Source organism: Pyrus communis, chromosome 2, assembly GCF_963583255.1.
Source record: "Pyrus communis chromosome 2, drPyrComm1.1, whole genome shotgun sequence".
NCBI classification, from domain to species: Eukaryota; Viridiplantae; Streptophyta; class Magnoliopsida; order Rosales; family Rosaceae; genus Pyrus; species Pyrus communis.
In genome coordinates this window covers 12,569,106-12,593,173 of record NC_084804.1, presented here as the reverse complement: position 1 = coordinate 12,593,173, position 24,068 = coordinate 12,569,106, and the positions used below count along the sequence as shown (strand labels likewise).

The 24,068-nt window shown below is 38.5% G+C and overlaps 3 protein-coding genes across 3 annotated transcripts; 2 read left to right on the top strand and 1 right to left on the bottom strand.

Annotated features, from left to right (window-relative positions):
• The first annotated feature begins 2,577 nt into the window (after positions 1-2,577).
• LOC137724777 (uncharacterized) lies at positions 2,578-10,800 on the top strand. Its single transcript, XM_068463474.1, has 12 exons — positions 2,578-2,670; positions 2,889-3,449; positions 3,609-3,694; positions 3,795-3,928; positions 4,086-4,246; positions 4,359-4,712; positions 4,825-5,004; positions 5,230-5,354; positions 5,750-6,143; positions 6,573-6,881; positions 6,975-7,026; positions 10,694-10,800. Exons 1-12 carry the CDS (start codon positions 2,578-2,580, stop codon positions 10,798-10,800), a joined length of 2,556 nt encoding a protein of 851 aa, XP_068319575.1.
• Positions 10,801-13,994: 3,194 nt separating this feature from the next.
• LOC137725213 (probable pectate lyase 8) lies at positions 13,995-19,402 on the top strand. The gene is made up of 7 exons (XM_068463826.1): positions 13,995-14,233; positions 14,333-14,386; positions 14,942-15,007; positions 17,382-18,024; positions 18,138-18,241; positions 18,410-18,548; positions 18,779-19,402. The coding sequence occupies exons 1-7, from the start codon at positions 14,100-14,102 to the stop codon at positions 18,992-18,994; spliced, it is 1,356 nt and encodes a 451-aa protein (XP_068319927.1). The 5' UTR covers positions 13,995-14,099; the 3' UTR covers positions 18,995-19,402.
• Positions 19,403-20,823: 1,421 nt separating this feature from the next.
• LOC137726158 (putative kinase-like protein TMKL1) lies at positions 20,824-23,834 on the bottom strand. Its single transcript, XM_068465038.1, has 2 exons — positions 22,389-23,834; positions 20,824-21,679 (listed from the first exon to the last, which is right to left on the bottom strand). Exons 1-2 carry the CDS (start codon positions 23,764-23,766, stop codon positions 21,039-21,041), a joined length of 2,019 nt encoding a protein of 672 aa, XP_068321139.1. The 5' UTR covers positions 23,767-23,834; the 3' UTR covers positions 20,824-21,038.
• Positions 23,835-24,068: the final 234 nt, after the last annotated feature.

Sequence of the window (24,068 nt, the reverse complement as noted above, 5' to 3'; positions counted from 1 at the left end):
TGCAAGCCTACGTGCCGATCGAGGAGAATGCATATGACTTATCACAACCGAAATACGAAATACAAAAACAAGTATCAAAAGTTTCATTATGTCAATTTTCAATAGCTTATAGCACCTCTCGTATCACATTATCGTCCATGAATAATAGAAAATATTGCATTGTTATCATTGACTTTTATCAACAATCATACGTATATATATCAATTAGGGTTTGGTTAGTGGGTGTCAACTCATTATATAGAATTATAGTTGATTTACTTGTTGTATTTGAATTTATATATTACGTACACAAAAAATGTTTGCATGCATATGCACTACAATGATTAAAATCAATGTCAAATACAATTCCATAATATGGTCAAGTTAACGGGCAATTACAAGGTTAAGGATTACCCAATTCGTGAATTGTTTGACATTATTATCAATGATGAAGTTATTTTAACTTTGGAGTGCCATCTCAATCTTTTGAGTTTGGTTGTAAATGATTTGTAGATATGAAACTTGAAAGAGTTTATTTATTCAATGACGGAGCCAAGAATTATTCAGTGGATGGACTAAGCTAAAATTATTGAACTTGCTAGACAAATTATGTAAACTGAAAATATCAAAATAATTGAGATTTCAAGTATGAACTCTTAAAACCCAAACAATAAACAAATCAAATAAACCCGCAGTTAGATCGTGAACTGAATGTAAAGTGGCAAGAACTTACTAATTATCAAAGAAATCAATACGCTTGCAGACTAAGAAGAGACGTCTGACTCTGTCTCTGCCTTTGTCTTTGTCTATGTGGATGACTGGCTCCTTGGCAAAATGCTTGGCTACTGTTCTAGACTTCTAGCCTTCAAAAAGCAAAAAGGTTTGGATGAATGGAAATTGGAATTGACAGCAGTGTGTCAATTGGCAAAGACAAAAAGATACGGTAAGTTTTCTAGGCATCTAGTCTTCAAAACTTTCAAATGAATATACGTTCTTTATTCGCTAAAAGCCCTGTATTAGTTAAAGTAATTAGTTTATTTAAGATTTATTAACTCTTATTTTCTTATAAGTAGCCATAGTATGTAGATTTTTCATTTGCTAGCTAGGCTATGACAAGTAAAAATCATAAAATAGCCTACATGATTAGTACTTTTAAGTTTAGGATGTGTTTGGTTGGGCTCATTAAGTTTTACCAGATTAGACTAGACTACTTATTAGTATAGTCCATTGTTTGTTAGACATAGGGATTAGCTGGTACTTGCTCCGACTAACCCCTTCCCTAAAAGTTCTTAGAGAGGACCCCCAATTATCACAGGATTGCTAAGCCTGTCTTTGAGAGCGTTGCTCGCTAGTCATTCTCGGTCGTCCTCCTCACTGGTCCTCCTTGGTCGTCCCCCAATTACCCTCAGCCACCTCCAAAGCTAATAGCTATCTCTCTCCTCTCTCTCTCTGAATCTACGGAATCTGACACAGAACCCAAAACCAAAACCCACCGATACCCAAGCACAAACACCAGAAGTGGAAGATGAAGAAAGTCACCGTCCCCAATCGGTCCAACCGTCCAAGCCGTCATCCAATTCATCCCAGAACACCCAGAAAAAACCCACCTAAGTGGCCAATTTCTCATCTAGGTTCAACCCCGCCAAGAACCCATACCCCAATTCGACCAAAACCGAAATCTTTGAATTGATTTGCCGTGCTCTAGAATTTGTTAGAGGGAGATAGATGAATCTAGACAAAAATGATGAAACAATAGAAAAAGTGGGAAAGGGGAAGGAGAAGGAAAATAGGTTTTGTGAAAGAGATGATTCTAGAAAAAAAAAAGAGAAAAAAAAAAAAAAAGATAGATGATTCTATAAAATAATAAAAAGATAAATTAATAATAAAATATTAATAAATATAGAATAAATAATATAATATTTCAATTTGTTCATTATCCTGCTTCTTAATTCAACTCTGCACCAAACACTTCACTAAGTCAGTCCAGTTTAGTATAGTCTAAGCCAGTCTAGCTTAGTCCTTGAAGCTAGTCCATTCCGAAATAGTCTGGTGCAACAAAAGCACCTTAAAGAACTAAAACCCTATGTATGCTATAGCCCACTAGAACCATATACTTGGCTCTGCCTGTGCCTTTGTTTATTCTCAGGTCTGTCTCATTATCAAATGCACCAGTATGATGGTAACTAATTTAACGAATACGTCCTTTTATATTTTGTTGAAGTGTCTTTGTGTCACATCCCGACCCGGGCGGGACCACTTTCCGGGCTCGACTCCACCGTAACACAATATTGTCCGCTTTGGGCCCCCAGCACACCCTCACGATTTTGTTTTTGGGAACACACACGAGAACTTCCCAGTGGGTCACCCATCATGGGATTGCTCTCACGCACTACTCGCTTAACTTCGGAGTTCCGATGGAACCCGAAGCCAATAAGCTCCCAAAAGGCCTCGTGCTAAGTAGGGATGGGAATATACATATAAGGATCACTCATCTGGGTGATATGGGATGTTACAATGTCAGTTTGGTATCAAAGCATAGGTTTGGCAGTCCTGTACTTTGTGAGTATTCTAATTGTTTTGGTGTTTTCTGTCAGAACTATGCAGCCTCGTAGGGAACTACGTCGCTCTGCTGAGCCTAGTTTCCCTGATGTAGCTCAACTAGGGGAAGCTATCGCCACCGCTATTCAGTCGGTGCTCTGCCCTCCCAGATGACTCCTCTGGAGACTATGTACAATCTGAAGCTGGATAAGTTTGAGGGCGACGAGGGTTTTGAGGGAGCGGAACGGTGGCTAGAACATATTGAGAAGACCTTTCGTGTTCTGCATAATCAGGGGAATCTCCTTGTTGAGAAGTGGGTTGAGACGACATCTTAGTTTTTGGGTAAGGATTCGGCATCCTGGTGGGAACAGGAGGTTCGTCGTTTGTCCCCAAGGGATATGACTAATTGGGAGGTGTTTAGAGAGTTGTTCAGGAGAAGGTTTGTGCCTCATGAGTATATAGACCGCAAAAAGCAGAAATTCACTGAGTTGAGACAAGGGAAGTTGACGGTGAACGAGTATTACCGGAGGTTTACTAATTTGTCCCATTATCATCTGGATGTTGTTGCCAATCCGGCAGAGATGCTTCGTCGTTTCCGTTTGGGTACTAAGAAGAAGTGGCGTTCTATGGCGACCACTACCCCTTGTGACACCTACCAGGAGTTCTATGAGATTCTGTTGAGGATTGAGGATTCCGAGAACATGCCTAGCGAGAGTGAGGAGGAAGAAAAAGATGGTAACCAGAGGAAAGATGACAAGGGCAAGGGTCAGACGTCACTCGGACCTCGCAAAACCCAGAACTTTAAACGGGGTAGAACCAATTCTAGTTCTTCTAGCGGTAGTTTTAGTGCCACTGGTCAAGGTCGTGATGGTAGATTTGTTGGGGGAGCTAGAAGCCAGAGGCAGGGTGATGCTAGTAGAGGAAAGGCTCTGGTTTGCCACAGGTGTAATAATCGACATTTTGGAGAGTGCAGGAGAAGCAGCGATAGTTGCTTCACTTGTGGGTAAATGGGACATCGGGCTGCAAATTGTCCCCAAAGTCAGCAGAGGCCCCAGTAGACTTTTTTGCCACCACCTGCACCGATCTAACAGGTTCCTGGTCCTGGTAGTTACAGGCAAATGGGTCGTGGTGGTGCCTATTACTATCAAGGCGATGTTGTTCCTTATGCCCAAGGACAGTATCCATATCCCTAGGATCCATATTCTCAGAGTGGATATCCCCAATATTCTGGTGGCTATATGTCGTATCCTCCAGTTCTAGTAGGTGGGTCTCAATAGTACCAAGGATGACAGCCTCAGCAAGGGGAGATTGCTGCGAGTAATGCAGGATCTTCAAGGCAGTCTTATCAGCCTAGTCAGGGGTGTGGTGCACAAAGTTGTGGTGGCCAAAAGAGTAGAGGTTGTGGTGGACGGTAGCAGACTCAGGAGCGTATTCACGATATCTCTCTGCAGGATGCTCAAAATAATCCAGACTTGATCATGGGTACGTTAAATATCCTTGGTTATTTTGCTAGAGTATTAATTAACTGTGGTGCTCACATTCTGTGGTTTCTCATACCTTTGCTTAAGTGATGCAACCTCACCCTACAGCTCTAGGGTATGATTTAGAGTTTGCTATGCCTAGAGGGGAGAGATGTATTGTTGATTGTGTGTATCCAGGATGTCCAGTGATGGTGGAGGATGTTATTATGCCAGCTGATTTTATCCCGTTGGATATTGTTGACTTTGATGTGATTTTGGGCACGGATTAATTGCATTTCAATCGTGCTAATATTGATTGTTACGGAAATAGTTACCTTCCATCGTCCTGGACTACCTGTGGTTACTTTTGTGGGCGAGCAGAGTGGGGTGAGACATGGCGTTATTTCTGCTATGCGAGCGAAAAGGTTGTTATTGAAAGGTTGCCAAGGATACTTAGCTCATGTGGTGTTGAACGATGCTGCTCCTAGTGGTGTGGAGGATGTAAGGGTAGTCAGGCATTTTCTTGATGTTTTCCCTGAGGATTTACCTGGTTTGCCGCCAGACCGAGATGTGGAGTTCACCATTGATTTGCTTCCAGGTACTAATCCTATATCTTTGACTCCTTATCGTATGGCTCCTGCTGAGTTGAGGGAATTGAAAGTTCAGTTGCAGAAATTAGTGGATAATGGTTTTATTCAGCCTAGTACTTCACCTTGGGGAGCTCCACCGTTGTTTGTGAGAAAGAAAGACGGAACTTTGAGGCTATGTATTGATTACCGGCAATTGAATCGGGTAACGATTAAAAACCGTTATCCATTGCCGCGTATTGATGATTTTGTTTGATCAGCTTCGAGGTGCTTGTGTACTCTCCAAGATTGACTTGAGGTTTGGATATTATAAGTTGAAGATTAGTAGGGAGGATGTCCCTAAGACAACTTTCAGGACTCGTTATGGTCATTACAAGTTTCTGGTTATGCCATTTGGATTGACGAATGCGCCAGCTGCTTTTATGGATTTGATGAACCAAGTATTCCAACCATATTTGGATAGGTTTGTTATTGTCTTCATTGACGATATTTTGATATACTCTAAGTCTAAATCGGAGTATGTTCGACATCTTACTTTGGTGTTGAATAGGTTGAGGGAACACCAACTGTATGCTAAGTTTAGCAAGTGTCAGTTCTGGTTAGATCAAGTAGCATTTTTGGGGCACGTTATTTCTGCTCAAGGTATCTTGGTGGATCCTTAAAAGGTGGCAGCTGTGGAGAAGTGGGAACAATCGCGAACCGTCACTGAGGTGAGGAGTTTCCTTGGTTTAGCAGGGTATTACCGACAGTTTGTGAAGGATTTTTCCATGATTGCTTTACCATTGACGAGGTTAACGAGGAAAGATGTTAAATTTGAGTGGGATGATAATGTGAGCAGAGTTTCCAGAAGTTGAAGTATTGTCTCACTCATGCACCTGTTTTGGCACTCCCGGACAATAGTGGTGATTTCAAGGTCTATAGTGATGCTTCCTTGAATGGTCTGAGATGTGTGTTGATGCAGCATGGTAGGGTGATTGCTTATGCCTCACGACAATTGAAGCCTCATGAGTTGAATTACCCTACGCATGATTTGGAGTTAACAGCCATTATCTTTACGTTGAAGTTGTGGAGACATTATCTTTATGGAGAAAAATGCAAGATCTTTACAGATCATAAGGGTCTTCAGTATCTTTTTACGCAGAGGGATCTTAATCTTCATCAGCGGAGGTGGTTGGAACTGCTTAGTGATTATGATTGCACAATTGATTATCACCCTGGTCGTGCAAATGTGGTAGCTGATGCACTTAACAGGAAGTCTCAAGGTCGTATTAATGAGTTGTACGCTAGTCGCGTTCCTCTTCTGGCAGACTTAAGATCCACAAGAATGAGGTTAGAGGCAGAAGATCAAGAGGTGGCTTTACTTGATAATTTTCAAGTTAGGCCAATTTTAGTTGATCGTGTGCTTGAAGCTCAGATAGCTGATGAGGAAACTCAAGAAATAATCCAAGCAAGGAATCAGGGGAAGAGGAAAGACCTCAGAGTTCCTGAATCGGATGGCATGCTTATGCAGGAAGGTAGGATGTTTCTGCCTAATAATTTGGATTTAAAGAAAGCAATTCTCGATGATGCACATATCTCGGCTTATGCTATGCATCCAGAAGCTACTAAAATGTATCATACCATTTGACCATTTTATTATTGGCCGGGTATGAAGAGGGAGATAGCTGAATATGTGAGTAGGTGTGCTGTTTGCCAGCAAGTTAAAGCTGAAAGGAAGAAGCCGTTTGGGTTGTTGCAGCCGCTTCTTGTTCTAGAGTGGAAATGAGAAAACATTACTATAGATTTTATGTACAAGCTTCCGCGTACACATAATGGTTTTGACAGCATTTGGGTGATTGTTGATCGGCTTACTAAGTCAGCACATTTTATTCCAGTGAGGGAAAAGTATTCTTTGGGCCGATTAGCTGAGTTGTTCATCTCGAAGATCGTGAAGTACCATGGTGTTCCTGTGAGTATTGTCTCGGATCGTGACCCAAGATTTACTTCTAAATTTTGGGTGGCTTTTCAGGAAGCTTTAGGTACGAGATTACTTTATAGTACAACATATCATCTTCAGACAGACGGTCAGTCAAAGAGAACTATTCAGACGTTGGAGGAGATGTTGAGATCTTCGGTGTTGCAGTTTAGCGATGCTTGGCACAAGTGGTTGGATTTAATGGAATTTGCCTACAACAACAGCTTTCATTCGAGTATCGGCATGGCACCATTTGAGGCGTTGTATGATAGATCTTGTCGTACACCCTTGTGTTGGTCAGAGGTCGGAGAAATAATTTTGGTGAGCCCGGAGATTGTTGAGGAGACTACTCAACATGTTCAGGTAATCAAGTCTAACCTGAAGGCGGCCCAAGATCAACAAAAAAGCTTAGCGGACCGTCATGCTACGGACAGAGTTTATGAGGTTGGCGATTAGGTGTTTCTGAAGCTTTCACCGTGGAGAGGTGTTGTACGATTTGGGAAGAAAGGTAAGTTGAGTCCCAGGAATATCAGACTGTACATGATCATTGAGCGAGTTAGTGAAGTGGCTTACAGGCTTGAGTTGCCTTCTAAGCTAGCAAAAATGCATAATGTTTTCCACGTGTCTATGCTTCGACATTATGTTGCGGATCCGTCTCATGTGATACCTCCTCAACCCTTGGAAATTAATCCGGATTTGACTTATGATGAGGAACCAGTGACGATTCTGGATTGGAAGGAAAAGGTTCTGAGGAACAAGACTGTGAATTTGGTGAAAGTTTTGTGGAGGAATCATTTAGCGGATGAGGTTACTTGGGAAACTGAAGATCGGATGAGAGATTTGTATCCTCGGTTGTTCTTTGATCACTAGTGGTTGGTGTGAGTGCTTGTTATGAATTTCGGGATGAAATTTTTTTAAGGTGGGTTGGTTGTGACAACCCATCCCGGATTTTTCGTACCGTAGGGGTAAGATGACGGTTTTGCCCCTAGTGTTTTGTTTCGTTGTATGGTTATTTTGGAGTTTTGGTGGGCTGATTTTGGACCACACACGCACCCACACACTTTCATCCTCATCTTCTTCCTGTCCCGAGTCTCTCTCTCTCTCTCTCTTTATTTTCTTCTGCTTGTGTACGGACAAGACTAAAACACTCGAAAACATGGTAGATCGAGGAAGAAAACTATACATTTGTGCTCATGAGGTTCTTAGGAGTTCAACTATACCCATTTTAGGTAAAGGAACCTTCATTTTCACGTCGAACCCAAGGGGTTCATTTAGGAGTACTCTTCATGCACACATAAAATCATGTGTTTTTGGGAATTTCAGGCTTGTAGGAAGCTTGGGATGGTTCATTTGAAGGTTTTGGACGTCGGGATCGTGAGTTGCAGGTTTGGCTGGATTTGGTGGAGTTTTTCTGGCGAGATTTCGTTGGTTTTAGTGCTTGAAAGTGGTAAGGATTTGTTCCTCTAGTTGTAAGCTTCATTTTGGTACTCATTTTCGTGAAATTTGGGTGAAAAACGAGTGAGAAATGAAGTTTAGAAATTTTCCCGGCGACGGCGACGGCGCCGGAGGTTAGCCGGAGAAAACGACGAAATATTCCATCAGTTTGGACGGAATATTTCTAACGGCGTTAGGTTAACTTTAACGGAATCTGTCATATATAACAGAATATTCCTGGTGGCGTTAACTGACGCCGTCAGTGTGCCTGCGCGTTGGCGGCGCGTGCGGCGTCGGAAAATTATTTTAAAAATATGGAGATGTTCGTGAGGTTGAGTAGATCACGTTGGTGATTCACACACCCCATTTGAGCATTGTTTGAGAAGTTATTACCTAGTTTGGGTTATGTGCTTTAAATTAACGTTTCTATAGTTGTTTCGCATATAGGTGAGACCTATCCTGAGGACAAGCATAGTCACTCGAGGCAAGGGGGTTACGACCCTTCTACATGCCAGTGAGTGGGCTTTTGGTTTTCCGTCTATACCTATATACTTGTGATTTTCCCAGAAAATGAAATGAAATGTTTATATGTTTTAAATGACATACTTTGCGTTTGCCTATTTAATTATGCATCAGTAGTTGCATATATATATATATATATATATATATATATATGTATATGTTTGGTGCTGCAGACGCACAGGTAAGTGCCAGGTAAGTTATGGCTTATATTTGTGTCTAGTAATGATTTGAAATGCACAAAGAGCTTTATAACCTGCACCCTCAGTGTTAGTGCTCCCGCCCAAAGTAGGGCACAGTCCTTCACGTGATGTTCACATCCCGCACCACACGCTCATCTTGGATCCAAGTTAGGTGCACAGTCATGTCGTACATACCACTTTAGGTGGTTCCGACTCGTAGGTGACCCGCGATTATTCGCCCAGTCTTCACGTAATCGTAGCATTTGAGCGTATTTATTTACACCTAGTCCTGTCGTACATACCACTTTAGGAGGTTCCGACTCGTGTGCAGGTATAGTTAGTGAGTTGGAGATTCGAGCTTTAAATTCAGCCGTACAAGTCACGTTAGGTGACTCCGGCTGACAGATTTCATGGCATTGATTTAACATTACCTGAGTACTTGGATTTTGTTTAGAGGCATTCGACATGGCATATTTCTAAGCATGTTTTATATATATGTGGATATTATATTTTCTGGGAAACTATACAGGTTTTATGGCGAGGGGTTAGAACTTTTGTTATTGAAATGATTTTGAAAAGCTTTGTTTTTGCCCACTCACGCTTTCTGTTTTGCGCCCCTCCAGGTTCTAGTTTGGATAGCTCTTTTGGTGGCTCTCGAGGGATTCCCGCATATCTGACAGATTATCACCAGTGTAGGACCACCTCTGGGTGTGTTTATTTGGTGTTTGTTTCCCCCGGACTGCACTAGGTCTTCCGTGCTTTGAATATTGTTTTTCACACTTACGCTTGCACATGTATGTTATCTACTCAGTGTATAGCTTGGTTTTTATTTATTCGTACTTTATTATTATTCTTAGCTTCCGCACTGTGCACATGGTTACGTCACTCTCACATGACGGCCAGTATGCCCTGATCTCGGTCGGGGTGTGTCACTTTGGATTGATCACCTCTTGAATGTTATCTAAAATGTCATCTTTGATTTTTGTGTCAATTATTAATATTATAATAAAACACAAAATGTTACTATTACCATATTTTTTATACCACATTTGTCTAACCTCTCTAATAGAGATGAGATACACATGTGTTGATGGACCCTACCTCGATTTGAGAGGTGACATGAATGTGTTATGAATAAATGTTGCATTACTATAATAAAACTGCTATCATTTCTTAAAAACAAATTAGGGCGAAAGATTCTAAACGACGTGGGATACATGTAGGCTTGCATATCATATGATCAAATTTTTGTTCCTAGGGTGCAATACACTACGGTTGAGTTAAGTACGTTTGATATATTTGTACTAATTAATAAAACACTCATTGTCAACCAAAACTATATGAAATTATTAATTTAACCCTCTAATTAAAACAGAACATGAATAACAAATATGGGGCAGAAATGTAATTTCACACAACAAAATTTTGATTTTTTTTTAAAGTCTCACCTATATGTAATCCTAACATATCTCTAATCATAAAATAAAATTAAAAAATTAAAAAAAAAAAAATCTCTCACTCCCTTCCTCCCTCCTTCTATTTCAAAAACAAAAATAAAAAATTTTCTCACACACTTTATTTGTGCCCATATGGTATTTTTTATTAAGAACTTAATCAGATTTGTTCAATCACCATCCTCAAATCCAGCATGAATCTTCAACAATTAATTAGGTTGCCATCCGTTTACGCGCAAGTTCATTCTCTAATTCACCTTGGATGTTTCTCCGCAGAGTCAAAGTGCATTGCATTCTCTAGACAAGGAGGAACAACATTAAAACCAAATACAAAAAGACGGTTTACGGGCGAATTTGGTTAAGTTTTGTAACTTTAATAAAGTTGCTTCTGTTTGGTTTGAGAATCATTAGTTGTAAAGTAGAATAGTTAAGTAATTGGTAAAACGTAATTTTAAAAGTGTTTAGCTTGTAAAAAGCAGTGTCAGAATGTATATTTGGTAAAATTTTATATAAAAATATTTAGGTGTGCATAATAACTAAAATGAATAAGATATGGTAAATATTGTGATATTGATTGTTGTGATAGCGACGACGACGATGGGATGTAATGGAGGGGTGATGCGGCGATGGTGTGCCAAGAGTAGTGATGATGAAGGAGTTGGTGGTGGCGCCGAAAATGCTGGGGAGAGGTGATGGGAATTATGATGGTGGTGGTGGCAGAAGTGCTAACAGTGGAAAGTGATGGAAGATGGTGGCGGGAAAAACAATAGGAGAAAAGTAGATGATGTCATTTTTAAAAACTACAGCGGTAATAATGAGAATTAAAAATATATATGACATATGTTGTATTCTGCTTATTACAAAAGTAATGTTAAAAAACAACTTGAAACGTGCTTTTAAAAGTTGTGGTTAATAGTTAAGAGACTATTGCATGCTTTTAAAATAAGCAACGTATTTTTATTTTTCCAAACACTTATTACTTCTTAATTCAAGGTGAAATAACTTTTTAGTGAGAAAAAAAACTCTCAAGCAGTAAAATTACCTAATTAGCCAAAACATCAACAACAATAATAACATCCCTTGAACATGTGAAAAAGAAATACTATTAAAAGCTTCCTAGAAATTGGGTTTTTTTTTTTTTTTTAATAGAAGAACTGAAGAAATACAATATTCATTGATAAAATGGAGGATAACATGCTATACAATGGGTCTCGATAAAAATCTTGTGTGGGATGTTATATAATGGGTCTCGATAAAAATTTTGTCAGGGTTTTCAACCCAGACAAAAGAAAAAAAATGTTCCGCACCAACATTACATAGAAGTACTATCCTGAAATACAAGATCAGTAATTACATCAGGGGTTTCTCAAACCAAGTTACTTGTTGCTCCAATGACAAACCAAGCCTTGCCAATCTATGTGCCACCTTATTGGCCTCCCGATGAGCGTGGACAATTTTGAAACCAAAAAACGAATGGAGGAAGTTTCGAGCATCATTTATCACATGCCCCAGAGAAGAACATTCCACTATAAATTTTATTTTTTATATAAAGGATACTAGGGACGGAAGAATTCAAGCTCAAGACTTCAAATACAAAAAAAAAATGTTCTTAAGTAATTAAGCTACAAGCATCTTGCAATTTAACTTTCCACTTGAAGTTTACGAAAATAATGAAAAATTGAGTTCGAATATTTATATCAGAATGTAGCCAATCTATCCAAATCTTTTAAGCATGCCAAAGATAAAATTGAGTGGATTAGGTGAACCACGATTGATGAACGAACATGGTATATGATTAACAGAACGACAAAATAGACACCTCACTGTTATGGGCTTTTGGGTTGTGCATTGGATTGGATGTCCAATCAAATGAGATTTTCTTTAAACCTGTTAACATGATATTCTCTCTCAACATCACTTGATTGTTTTCTTTAAAATTCATTAGCTTATAAGTAGTTAGATTATTTTTTATACTGTCAATTAATTTTTTGGTAGAATCTTAATTTCTTTATGTTATCAAATCGTGTTGTCAACATGTGAAACCCAATGTTAACACGGGCTCTATGTCGCCTTGTTTGTGTTATCCACGTGTTTGACTTGAAAATTCGCCACATACATATTGTCTATTAATTTTATAGTGAAATCTTAACCTATTCACATACCACATCTCTTTTTCCATAGATCGGATAAAAAAACACTCAAATTAAGCAACGCTATCTCAATCTACACCTTTTTGAAAACTGATGTTCACACTCAGAAGCCAAAACTGTCATGAGATTTTTTTTTTTTTTTTTTTTTAAATATAGTCTAAAGGGATAATTACATTTTAAGGAGTGTACATATGATGATTTTTTTTAAGTATCAACTATTTTTTTATCTTCCTAAGCAATAGACAAAAATTATGGGTTCGTTTGATAATTGTTTGCAGTTTTCAAAGCAAAAAAATAAAAGCTACTTTTGCAACTTTGTATTTTGTTTTTTAAACCGAAAAACTTGTTTAATTCATTTCCAAAAAAAAATTGGAAATAAAATAGTAATCAAACAACCCTAATTTATATGTAAATGAAACAATTCATTTCAGTATGGTGACTCCATGGAAACAACTAACAAATGATCCTTCCCTGAGAATGTCAATTAGGAAAAACTCTTTAAATTTCCACAATGTTAATAACAAAAATTGATCTCCAAAACAGTCATGAGCAATTTTTTTTTTTTTTTTTTTTTTGATATGGGAGTGTGCATATATGATGATTTTTTCAAGCATCAACTATTTTTTTACCTTACTAAGTAATAGACAAATATTAAGGGTTGGTTTTGTAATCGTTTGCAGTTTCCAAAAATAATTGAAAATAGAAGTTACTTTCGCGAGTTTTTTATTTTTTTGAAAAAAAAAATATTTAATTCAATTTAAAAAAATAACTAAAAATGAAAACTGAAAACAAATAATAGTAATCAAACAATCCTAATTTATACATAAATGAAACAATTCATATCAGTACGGTGGCTGCATGGAAACAAGTAACAAATGATCCTTCCTTGAATTAAACAATTGTTAAGTACGATTGTATTAAAATAAAATAAAACAATTCATACCAGTTTGGTGGAAAATAAAATAATTGTTGAGCACAATTGTATTAAAATAGAAGAGAAAAAACACTAATCGGATTTGAGTACGGAAGATTACCGAAATAACCGGTGACCTAGCAGATCGCGAAACTTTGATTAACCGCAAGTGCCGTACTCATTCGGAATTTTATAGGACACCCTGTCAGTCGTCAACCTTTTATATATTCCAGCCAGTACATACGCTTACCGGAAAGTCAGTTACTCCCACGTGGCTGCGTGGCTCCAAAATCCAGCGAGTACACGAGACTAAAAGACACCGCGAGTACGTCATATGAACAAGATGGATCAGTAAAAACAAAAAAGAAAAATATAATTAAAAAATGGAAATAAATGAGTTGACGTGGGCAGTCGCGGTTGGTGGAGGTGTGAAGATAGAGGAGAGATTGTTAATGTATCCGGAATACAAGCTAGTAAATCATTTGTTTTTATATAAATAGTGAGATTCTTGTATTAAAAAATTAATAGCATAAAAAATAAAATTTTTTATCACTTATATATTAAGACGTGGTGCACCACTAGGCACAAAAAAAAATTTCTCAACAGACAAAGACCAAAAAGGGTGCGGCACGTGACTGACCGACACCCACCTTTGACAAGTGGCGGACTTTAAAGAGAGAGAATCAGTTAATGACAGTTAAGGGTGGTGGTAAAGGTTGTCAAATGTTGTTGTTTACTTTAGTGATTAACTTAACCAGGGTTTAATTAAGTAAGATTAGAAAAGTGATTAGGCCCGGCCAGTTCACTATATAAACACTGCACTATGACAACTTTTCTTTGACTCCATTTGCCTGCAATTTTTCCTCCTCCTCTTCTTCTTTCGACAACCGATCGAGTGCGATTGTTTATATAAATATAGAGATTAGAGAATGAGAGCTTGCTCTGAAGCAACAATGGCGGTCTCTTTGAACTTGTTTTTGTTACTTTCGACAATGGCGGTTCTTCTAGCTCTGCTTGCAAGCACAAATGCCTCTGCAGAGAGTGGCAAGAATGTTAATTCAAGGTATATGCAGTTCCCCCTTATTTATTTGTAGCTGCATTTCAAGTGGAGTCTATATATGAGTTATGAGTGCTCATTGGATTAGGGTTTTTGTTGTGGTAGGTTTATGGGACCAAAGGAGTCAATCAGCTCCAAGAACTCGTCAATAGCAGAAAGGTCAGTTTTTCAGTAGTCGTTGCTATTGCTATCTTTTTCAACTTCTCGGTTTTAAGAGCGTTCAACTGGGGATGTATCCTCCTCTCTAAGCTTCTGAGATTTTCGATACTACAATTTTTAAACAAACTAATAACGTAATGTGAAAGATAGAGAGACGTAGATTTATTTTCAATGACAACTCAATATTTCCCCAGCTGGTTTTAGATCTTCTGATCTGGTCGTCGAATTGGCTAAGAGCGCAAATTATAAATGTTTTTTTTTTCACGTACGAAAAAGTACCCTTTTCATATCATGTACAGTTATCCAATAGCAATATGAATGCTTGGAGTAATTAAATTAAATCATAATTAATCATATCATTTCTGCAATAACTCACTTCTCTCTCCACGCTTATCGGGCGGTGTGTCTCTTTGGGCTTATTTAATTAGGTGGTTAACGTTAATAACTTTTAGTAACTCTTTCTTAATTAAAAACAGAGTACCAAACTTTTATAAATAAAAAAATTGTTTTGATTTTTTGTTTTTGCAAAATTGGCGATGTTTTGTTAATTTGCAGGTCTGAAGAAGCTTTGAATGAGCACGCAGTAGATAATCCAGATGAAATTGCCTCTATGGTTGACATGTAAGTCTCTCATTTCTCTCTTTTATGATTTGCATTTACCCTAAATATATTTTAAATTATCATGGAATCATATAAAAGAAGTGTCACATGGCATTATGCATCTTTGCATCAATTAACTCACTTTTTCATTACATGTCCTTTCCACATGCTTATATCTCGGACTAAAATTACACGAAATGTAAGTTTTTATGTATTTTCTTGTCTTCACGTACGTGTCGTATACTATGCAAAAAGAGAGATATATACGAAAGAAGAGAGACGGTTACAAAGAAATACATTCGGGTTCATACAAGTCTCTCTTCTGTTGTCTTCCTATATGTAGGTTCAATCCAGTTAAATACCATTTCAAATTTTACCTCCAAAAACTCTATGAAAAAAACAGTCAACAGTTCAGACTTCAGAGCAAAGATAACCCTACTGGGTTAGATTTGGTACTCCTATTGTTCGAGAAAGAAAATCCCAAGGACCACCTTTTTGTAAATTTAACCTAAAACACATGTCATGGTAAAAAAATAATTGACTGAGAATCCAAAACTATATCCTTTTTTTGGCACATACATTGTAATGTTGCTTCTTTCTCTTGTAGTACAAATTCCCTGCCATCTTATATTCCAAAGACCCATTTTCCTCCGTCTTTAATGATTTAAATAATCAAATCCTTTATATTATATTAATAGCATATTATTATCTCAATCATTAATTAAATAGGAATTTGTGTTTAAACATTTTGTATTTCTGGGGAATCAACCACCCAGTTGTTGGCATGTTCTTGCAGCAGCAACCTCTCTTTCTTTTTCCTCACATGCCCATGTCGCCAGATCCGCTCCTCACGTTTTGCATTATTATTTTCTTGTCTTTTTTTTCTTTCTCCTTCCCCTTATCCAAATCTCATTCTATCTCCATCAGCTTTATGTGCCAATGCATATGTTTGTGCACCTTAGGGTTGTTTTTCCACCTCACTAAATTCTAAAGCCTCCTCTTCACGTGGAAAGATTGTTAGCGTGATAGTGAAACACTAGCACGTGGTATAATCAGCTGTATTGTACAGATGGATGCTGGTGTAGAGTTTATTGTTTGATATCAATAGACAATCACTCATATATATTATATATTGCATGCAAACAGATTATATCACGTAACAATGTTACAGTACCACACAATAACTTATCTAAAAAGTTAGTTAATTGCAAGTGGCCCTCTACCATAGTGGTGGAGAGAAGTGACGCCCTTGCATGATGCCGTGGGTTTGAACCCCGTTAGTGGAAAATCTAATTTCTAACTTAATGACAATATTGCTCAACTAAAAAATAAAATAAAATAAAATAAATAAAGTTAGTTAATTATTGTACTTTACTAGGAGTAAAGAGTTGATCCCTCTCAGTTTAACTTTCGACATGCACTTCTTCTAGGAGTTTACAAAGCTACGTAGTATACTCATTTGGACTACGAAAAACTAAATTCAAAATGATAAAATTGCTACCCGTACTTATTTCAAGACAAATATCAATCACTACATACCACACTTCAGTTATATATCATATAAAACCATATCCTGTTTGCACTCAAACTCTCTTAGTTGCCTTTCCAACACCAATCATGGGAACCAAATTTGCAATAATTAGCACTTTAGAATCCAATGCTTTTTATGTGATGAATACAATGCACTCAAGAGTAAAAAACTTTCATCATTCACCCCATCATCATATGAACAATCTGTCTCATCCATATCAAGACACAGTCAGTAATTACATTATTTTCCCCTAATATTATGTTTCTAACACTCATTTAACTGTTTAATTCACTTAGAAATGATCATAATTCCCCATTTCAGTGGGGTCTATTCTGCTTCAATTTTGCTCCCCATCCCCAGCCTGGCAAGATATCGCAGATCTGGTTTTGTACCAGAAAACCTTTTTTCTCATCAGAATTTTGTTTCTTTTTTTAGCCGATCCAGCACCAGCAACTAACCCTACTGACAGAAACTACGTTGTTCAATAGGTCCGCCATGACCTCATTCAATGCTCCCATGCAGTTTTTATAAAACCCTAATTCTCCACCGACACAACAATATGAACAAATTAAAAATATTGTGCAACTTACCATTTATTACTCTGTGTCACTAAATTTAGGAAAAAAAAAATAAAATAAAATAAAAGAAACCCAATTTCCGTATGGACCGTACCCTTCTTATCCCTAATGTTTATTATTATTGTCAAAATATTTTATGTCCCTACCATTTTATTCGCATGGCCCTTTGGCCCCTTTAACATTATTTATGCATGTGACATTACATTATTTGCTTCACATGCTTATTTATTCATTTATTTAAATTAACAATGTGATGATTTATTTGTTTATTTGTAATTATTTTCAGGAGCATTCGTAATAGCACAGAGAGAAGAAATTTGGGATTCTTTTCGTGTGCAACGGGGAATCCAATTGATGATTGTTGGAGGTGTGATCCACATTGGCAGCTCCACCGCAAGCGCTTAGCCAACTGCGGCATAGGGTTCGGGCGCAACGCCGTGGGCGGTCGCGACGGAAAATACTATGTCGTGAACAACCCCGGCAACGACGATCCCATCAACCCTAGATCCGGAACACTCCGCCACGCTGTCATTCAGGATAGGCCGTTGTGGATTGTGTTCAAGCGTGACATGGTGATCACACTAAAGCAAGAGCTAATTATGAACAGCTTCAAGACAATTGATGCACGTGGAGTCAATGTGCACATTGCATATGGGGCATGCATTACGATTCAATATGTTACTAACGTCATCATCCATGGGCTGCATATCCATGACTGCAAACCCACCGGAAATGCCATGGTCCGGAGCTCGCCGAGCCATTACGGTTGGAGAACGATGGCGGACGGCGACGCGATTTCCATTTTTGGATCCAGCCACATTTGGATCGACCATAATTCTCTTTCCAAATGTGCTGATGGGCTCGTTGATGCTATCATGGGCTCTACTGCACTTACCATTTCCAACAACTATTTCACCCACCATAATGAGGTACGTAAATAGGTTTGTCCGGATTGCTTTCGTAAGAAACATTTACTCATAAGCACCTTTATCAGAAGCACAACAAGAGATTAACAAAAAAATTATGTTGGTAATTGGAAAAGGTTATGCTACTGGGCCACAGTGACTCCTATGTAAGGGACAAGCTTATGCAAGTGACAATTGCATACAATCATTTTGGTGAGGGACTTATTCAGAGGATGCCGAGGTAACATTTTTTTAAGTGATTATTACCTTGCGGGTTGTAAGTCACCGGTCGATCGGCTGCATTCTGCCCGTCTACCAGCTGATCACATTCCGCAACCATCCTGCAATTGAGAAAACTGTCACATGTTCTGAGTTTATTAATTGGTCCCCAATTGAATTAAATTTGCAGGTGTAGGCACGGGTATTTCCATGTGGTGAACAATGACTACACACATTGGGAGATGTACGCCATTGGTGGAAGTGCCGAACCCACAATTAACAGCCAGGGCAACAGATATCTGGCCCCTAACAATGCTTTTGCTAAGGAGGTATAAACTTGAAAAAAATTAAAAAATTAAAATAAAAAGCTAATTTTGATAAAGGAGTTAAAATGCACAAATAAAATCGGTTATAAATTGTAAGTAAATGAATTAGGGAAAGGTAATAGCCAATAAGCTGTATATATATCGAAATTTAATGCCCCGTTATTGTCTGCCTCTAATTAAGATGGCAAGGTTGGAATTTGATCATTGTAAATTTTTTAATTGATAATTTGCAGGTGACACATAGAGTTGACCCAAATGATTGGAAGCACTGGAACTGGAGATCAGAAGGAGACCTGCTGCTGAATGGAGCCTATTTCATTGCATCAGGAACTGGTTCCGGAGCAAGCTATGCCAGGGCCTCTAGCTTGGGGGCCAAGTCATCTTCCCTGGTTGGCTCCATCACGGCCAGCGCCGGCGTCCTCAACTGCCAGAGGGGTTTCCAATGTTAATTATATTTCAATCCCATAAAAAAAAATAAAAAAAAATAAAAAAAAAGAAGAGAAATAAGAACAGAAGGAAGAAAGAAATTATTACCCATTCTTTCTTTCCTTTGATTATTGGTGAGTTTGCAGCACTTATATTTACATCCCTTTCCCACTATTTGCCCCAATCAAATATTTGAGATGAAAGCCCCGGCGAACTTCGGCCAGTTACTGGACCAGGCGAGGGCGCCGCTCCACGTCCAGAATACTGGACGTGATCTCTCCCAAAAAGTGTACATTTTTTCTAGTCACATTTCTACCTGTTGCATTTTTGTTTGTTTGTAATTGTATTTTCTTTGGTCCATATAATATTGTAATTGCACTTTAGGCAATGAAATATTTGATGACAAGGCCACATTGTCTTACATGTGACCTAAAAAACATGAGCACATTTTATCCAACTAAGCTTGTTTAAGATTTTGCATGTACAAGCTATGCAGTTGTCACCCTCTTTGTTCTTGCAATATGGTTAGGCAAGGAAACAAAGAAACCAAATAGGCTAATGTTCCCAGATAGCGCTATTACGGTAACAAATAGTCTCATGGCATCCGTAAGAAATGACTTCGTCATTCTTGTTTTCTCCTTCCACATGTCTTCAATTGTTTCGGCTCCTTAATTCTCCATCATTTCTGTTTTCTCTCTATACCGTTCTTCTTTTGTTTCAGCTCCCTAATTCTCCTTTAATTATTTATTCGAACATCGAAAAATAAAGAGTGGTGCAAAAATCATTCCCTTATATCAATACATTGTTGGTATTATCACAGCACATCAATTGCAAATTATAATTTATATAGCATAAGTACCATATGTTGCAGGCACAACATGCAGGAAGTTCTCCTGAGAACCTTGCTGCAATAATAGTGGTATTTAAGAGTTTTTCCCAAAAAATAAAGCCCATTATTCTCATGAGCTAAATTGATAATAAAACAAAAATAAATTATAAATAAATAAGAATTTAGACATTCTTAATTATTACAAAGATGATTAAGTGATGATGATGCTTACCATCCTATTTATGAGAATATTTTTGCTCACCATCCTATTTATCATTATTGGATGAATTTAAATTTCGAGATTTGTGTAGTGAATAGATACAAGAGGAAATTGTAGTAATGGTCCCTCAATTTTAACCCACTTCTAGTAATGATCCCTCAACTTTAACTCAATTGGAGAAATTGTCTCTCAACTTTAACTTAATTGTAGCTGTGGTCCTTCCAACATGACTCATTTTGACGGAATTCTAACGGAATTGACAAAAAAAACTATAGCTGCATATTTTGATGAGTTAAGTGATCAATGGTCATGATGTTTTAGTTGAAGAACCATTGATAATAAATAGAGTGGTGAGCATTACTACCATCACTTGAGAGTGATGAGCAAAACTGCACCCTTGTTTTATAGTGAAACATTGAGTGCATTTTTGCTCACCACCTTCAATTACTGGTAATGCTCATCACCATATTTATTACCAATGGATGAGTTTAAATTCTGTAATTTGTCTATCTAATACATAGATCTCGAAATTTAAACTTATCCAATGGTGATAAATAAGATAGTGAGCAAAAATATTTCCTTAATTTTTCTGCATTGAAATTTGCAGCGCGCACACACACACATATATATATATATGTATATATGTATATATATATATGTGTGTGTGTGTATGTATATATATGTGTGTGTGTGTATGTATGTATGTATGTTTGGGATTTTGGGTACACATTCCAGCACACTTGCTTGAAAAGGAAGACTAAAAGAGAAGCATGTCATCACAAAACACATAGACCATGAATTGATTTTTCATCCTAAAAATATAAGCACCAAATGAAGAAATCCTATCACCATGAAGTCCTACAATTCTCTACTGAATCAGAGATACACAACATTTTCAACTGCAAAGACGCTTAGGCTAATTGATAAAAGAGCAAGCGTTAGTGCGAGCGAGCGAACGAAAGAAGCCTTCAATTTAATGTAAGTCATAATTTTGAACATTTTTTAAGAAATGGCAGCTTCAAAATGGGGTACCAATCTCACTCCTCGTCTCTGTGGGGCTGTACAAAGTAGACCTATTCCTTGGCCTGTTCTCCTCCAACTGCTTCACAACTTCATCCATGGAGGGCCTAACCGATGCAACCGGTGCACAGCAACCCATTGCGAGCTTCAGAGCCTGAAACAGACCTTCTTCCATGGGACTCCTCACCCCCTTCAGTACCTCCACATCGAAAACCTCCAGTGTCGTCTCCTCCAAGACTGCAACTTTCACCATCGAAGGCAAATCCACAAATTCTCCACTCCTCCCAGTTTTACCAGGCTTCTTGCCTATCAAAATTTCCAACAGAAGAATTCCAAATGCATAAACATCTGTCCTTGAACTACATTTCTTCATCTTTTGAAGCTCTGGTGCCTTGTAACCGTCATTCTTTGCAACTGCCACCATTTCATCAGCTACTGTAGGGATCATTAGCTTGTCAAGCCCAAATTCTGTGAGCCTAGCTACAGAAAACTCATCCACTAGCACATTCTTAGATTTTACTGTCCCATGAGTGATAGGTGTTTCAAGACCGGTATGAAGATAAGCTAGTCCTCGAGCTATTCCCAGTGCAATCTTGTGTCGCCGAGCCCAGTTCAGCACAGGTTTTCCTGCTCTGGTTTCTGCATCCAGCAAAAACAGATGAAAAACAGTTAAACAATTCTGCAGTGAGTGTCGATAAGTTAACAAGTAGGTAGCAAATAATATGTGAACCCTTTGAACACGTATGCATTTTCTTCAGCAAGCTTTCAGAACTCTATTGGTCATCGGTTGTAGAAGATATGTTGATTCCAATTTGAGAAACATAGGGTTAGGAAAAAGAGATTTTGAGGTTGCTCAACGTGAGCCAGCCTAAATATAATCTGTTGTTTCCAAATCTTCCAAAGGGCTTTTATGAATTATCAAAACGACCCCTACGAAAGAGTTGAGTGCAAGATCCCTGTAATTAAGTTTCCACTCTTTCATATCCATATAAATTGTACAAAGTAATCGTATGCTGGACTGGGAAAACAATCCATCTCCTGTGACATTTAATGCCAGTGAATCCTTTCAGGTATCAGAGTCCTCCCAAGCCTAGGGCAGTGAACTGTTAAACTCTCGTTTGATCGTGTTTGCCGATGTTACAATTAGCTATTACTAGAAACTGATATCTAGGACGATAATCGAATATTGATGGTTTGAAATGTTTCAACAATCACAAGAGGCCAAGGACATAAAATGTATCAACTACAAAACAAAGTACTGAAGTATTTCAAAGCTAATTACTTAATAGACAAACATAAACTATTCAATATCACAGAACAACTGCATAAGCACGAAATAAATGCATACCATGTAAAAGATCATGGAGGCTTCTGTGAGGAAGATGGTCATATATCAGAAGCTTCTCCCCTCTCTTCCCCTGGTAGAAAGCTCTCAGCGGAATCAAATTCTCATGCCGAATCCTCCCCAATTGTTTCACCACAGGAAGACAAGAGCTCCCATCCTTGCAACTACCTTCCCTCAACAACCTCAAAGTAATGGTCACTCCATCTGAAAGCTTTGCCTTGTAAAGAGTCCCATAGCTCGTCTTCTCCAAAACTTGTCCTGTGGCATTCAACACATCCTCCAACGTCAAATGCTCGCCGCCCTGAAACAAAATAAGCCTCCCTTGATCACCACCCCCACCACCGCCACTTTCCTCATCTTCTTCTTCCTCCAACTCATCTTCACTCTCTTCCCTGCTGTTTTTCTTCTTGTTTTGCACATATCCAATACACAATGAAGCCAAAACCACAGTTGCAGTCATCAAACTGATAACGATGCCGGCAATTGCCCCGGGACTCAACCCAGAGCTTCCACTGCAACTTTTCAAAGGTGCCCCACAAAGTCCAGGGTTGTTACCCTCAAAGGCCTCCACACCAAACTTTGATCCACCAAAAACAGGCAACACCCCACTAAAATTATTATGTGAAAGGTTCAATTTTTCGAGGTTTAACTGCGCTAAACCCTCAGGAATCGGACCCCAAAACATGTTACTCCCAAGATCAAGCTCTTTAAGCCCACCAAACTGGGTTACAAATTCTGGGAAATTCCCAGAAAACTTGTTTCCACCAAAATCAAGAAACTGAAAATTCTTGCAGCTGGAGTTTCGCAATGCAGGTTCAGGAACCGACCCGGACAGCGAATTTGCATGAACCCGAAGGGAAATCAGATTGTCACACAAGTTCCAAATCGAGGGTGGTAAAACCCCATTCAACAAATTTCCTCCCAAATCAATGTCAGAGAGGGAAGAGCTGTACCCAAGCTCCAATGGGACGGTCCCACTGAGGAAATTGATGTTAAGGTACAAACTTTGGAGCATTGAGAACTCCCCCAGCTCTCTGGGGAGCGAACCAGAGAGATTGGCAGATGGGAGCTGAAGGGAGAAAAGGTGGAGAGATGGGTCTCGGGAGAGAGACAAATTGGTCCATTGGGGGGAGGTTAGGTCAGTGCAGAGCAAAATAGAGCCGTTGGAGAAAACCCATTTGAGTCCCCTCCATTGGCAGAGAGGCACAGAGGAGTTCCAGGAAGATAAGAGCAAGTTCTGAGAGTTACCTTGCAGTGAAGCTTTGATTTTTCCCAGGAGAAGCTCGACATCTGCAGAAACAGACTCAGTGGGGGTGCTGTTTAAGTGTAGGAGGAAGCAGAGGAGGAAAATGTAGAGAGAGAAACGTTTCGAAACCTCCATGGAAGAAGCAGAGGGTTTAGAGAAAGAGAGGAAAGAGGAAAGGTGGTGTTGTAGGTGGTGGGCAATTCAAAGAAGCTCTGTTTTTGTGGAAAAGCTGACAACAGTGTTGACTATGAGTGATCTCCTAGTCTATTATGGGTAGGGGCCTTTGATTTGATATCACATCCGTACTATGTTAATTATCCACCGTTGGATTGGTGCATAAAGTTTCAATTTTTAGCGGGTTAATTTTGTGATTGGGCCCCAATACTTTTGAGGTTTTTGTCACTTTGATCCTTCGTATTTTTTTGTTCTCAAATTGG

Excerpts from the sequence above, each read along its gene's own strand:
- LOC137724777 (XM_068463474.1), top strand. The coding sequence starts at position 2,578 with ATGCAGCCTCGTAGGGAACTACGTCGCTCTGCTGAGCCTAGTTTCCCT. Across the intron at positions 5,355-5,749 it reads ATTGCTTTACCATTGACGAG|TGATTATGATTGCACAATTG; the intron begins GTTAACGAGGAA and ends GGAACTGCTTAG. Across the intron at positions 6,882-6,974 it reads AGACTACTCAACATGTTCAG|GTGTTTCTGAAGCTTTCACC; the intron begins GTAATCAAGTCT and ends GTTGGCGATTAG.
- LOC137725213 (XM_068463826.1), top strand. The coding sequence starts at position 14,100 with ATGAGAGCTTGCTCTGAAGCAACAATGGCGGTCTCTTTGAACTTGTTT. Across the intron at positions 14,234-14,332 it reads GGCAAGAATGTTAATTCAAG|GTTTATGGGACCAAAGGAGT; the intron begins GTATATGCAGTT and ends TTGTTGTGGTAG. Across the intron at positions 18,549-18,778 it reads ACAATGCTTTTGCTAAGGAG|GTGACACATAGAGTTGACCC; the intron begins GTATAAACTTGA and ends GATAATTTGCAG.
- LOC137726158 (XM_068465038.1), bottom strand. The coding sequence starts at position 23,766 with ATGGAGGTTTCGAAACGTTTCTCTCTCTACATTTTCCTCCTCTGCTTC. Across the intron at positions 21,680-22,388 it reads CCTCCATGATCTTTTACATG|AAACCAGAGCAGGAAAACCT; the intron begins GTATGCATTTAT and ends TGCTGGATGCAG.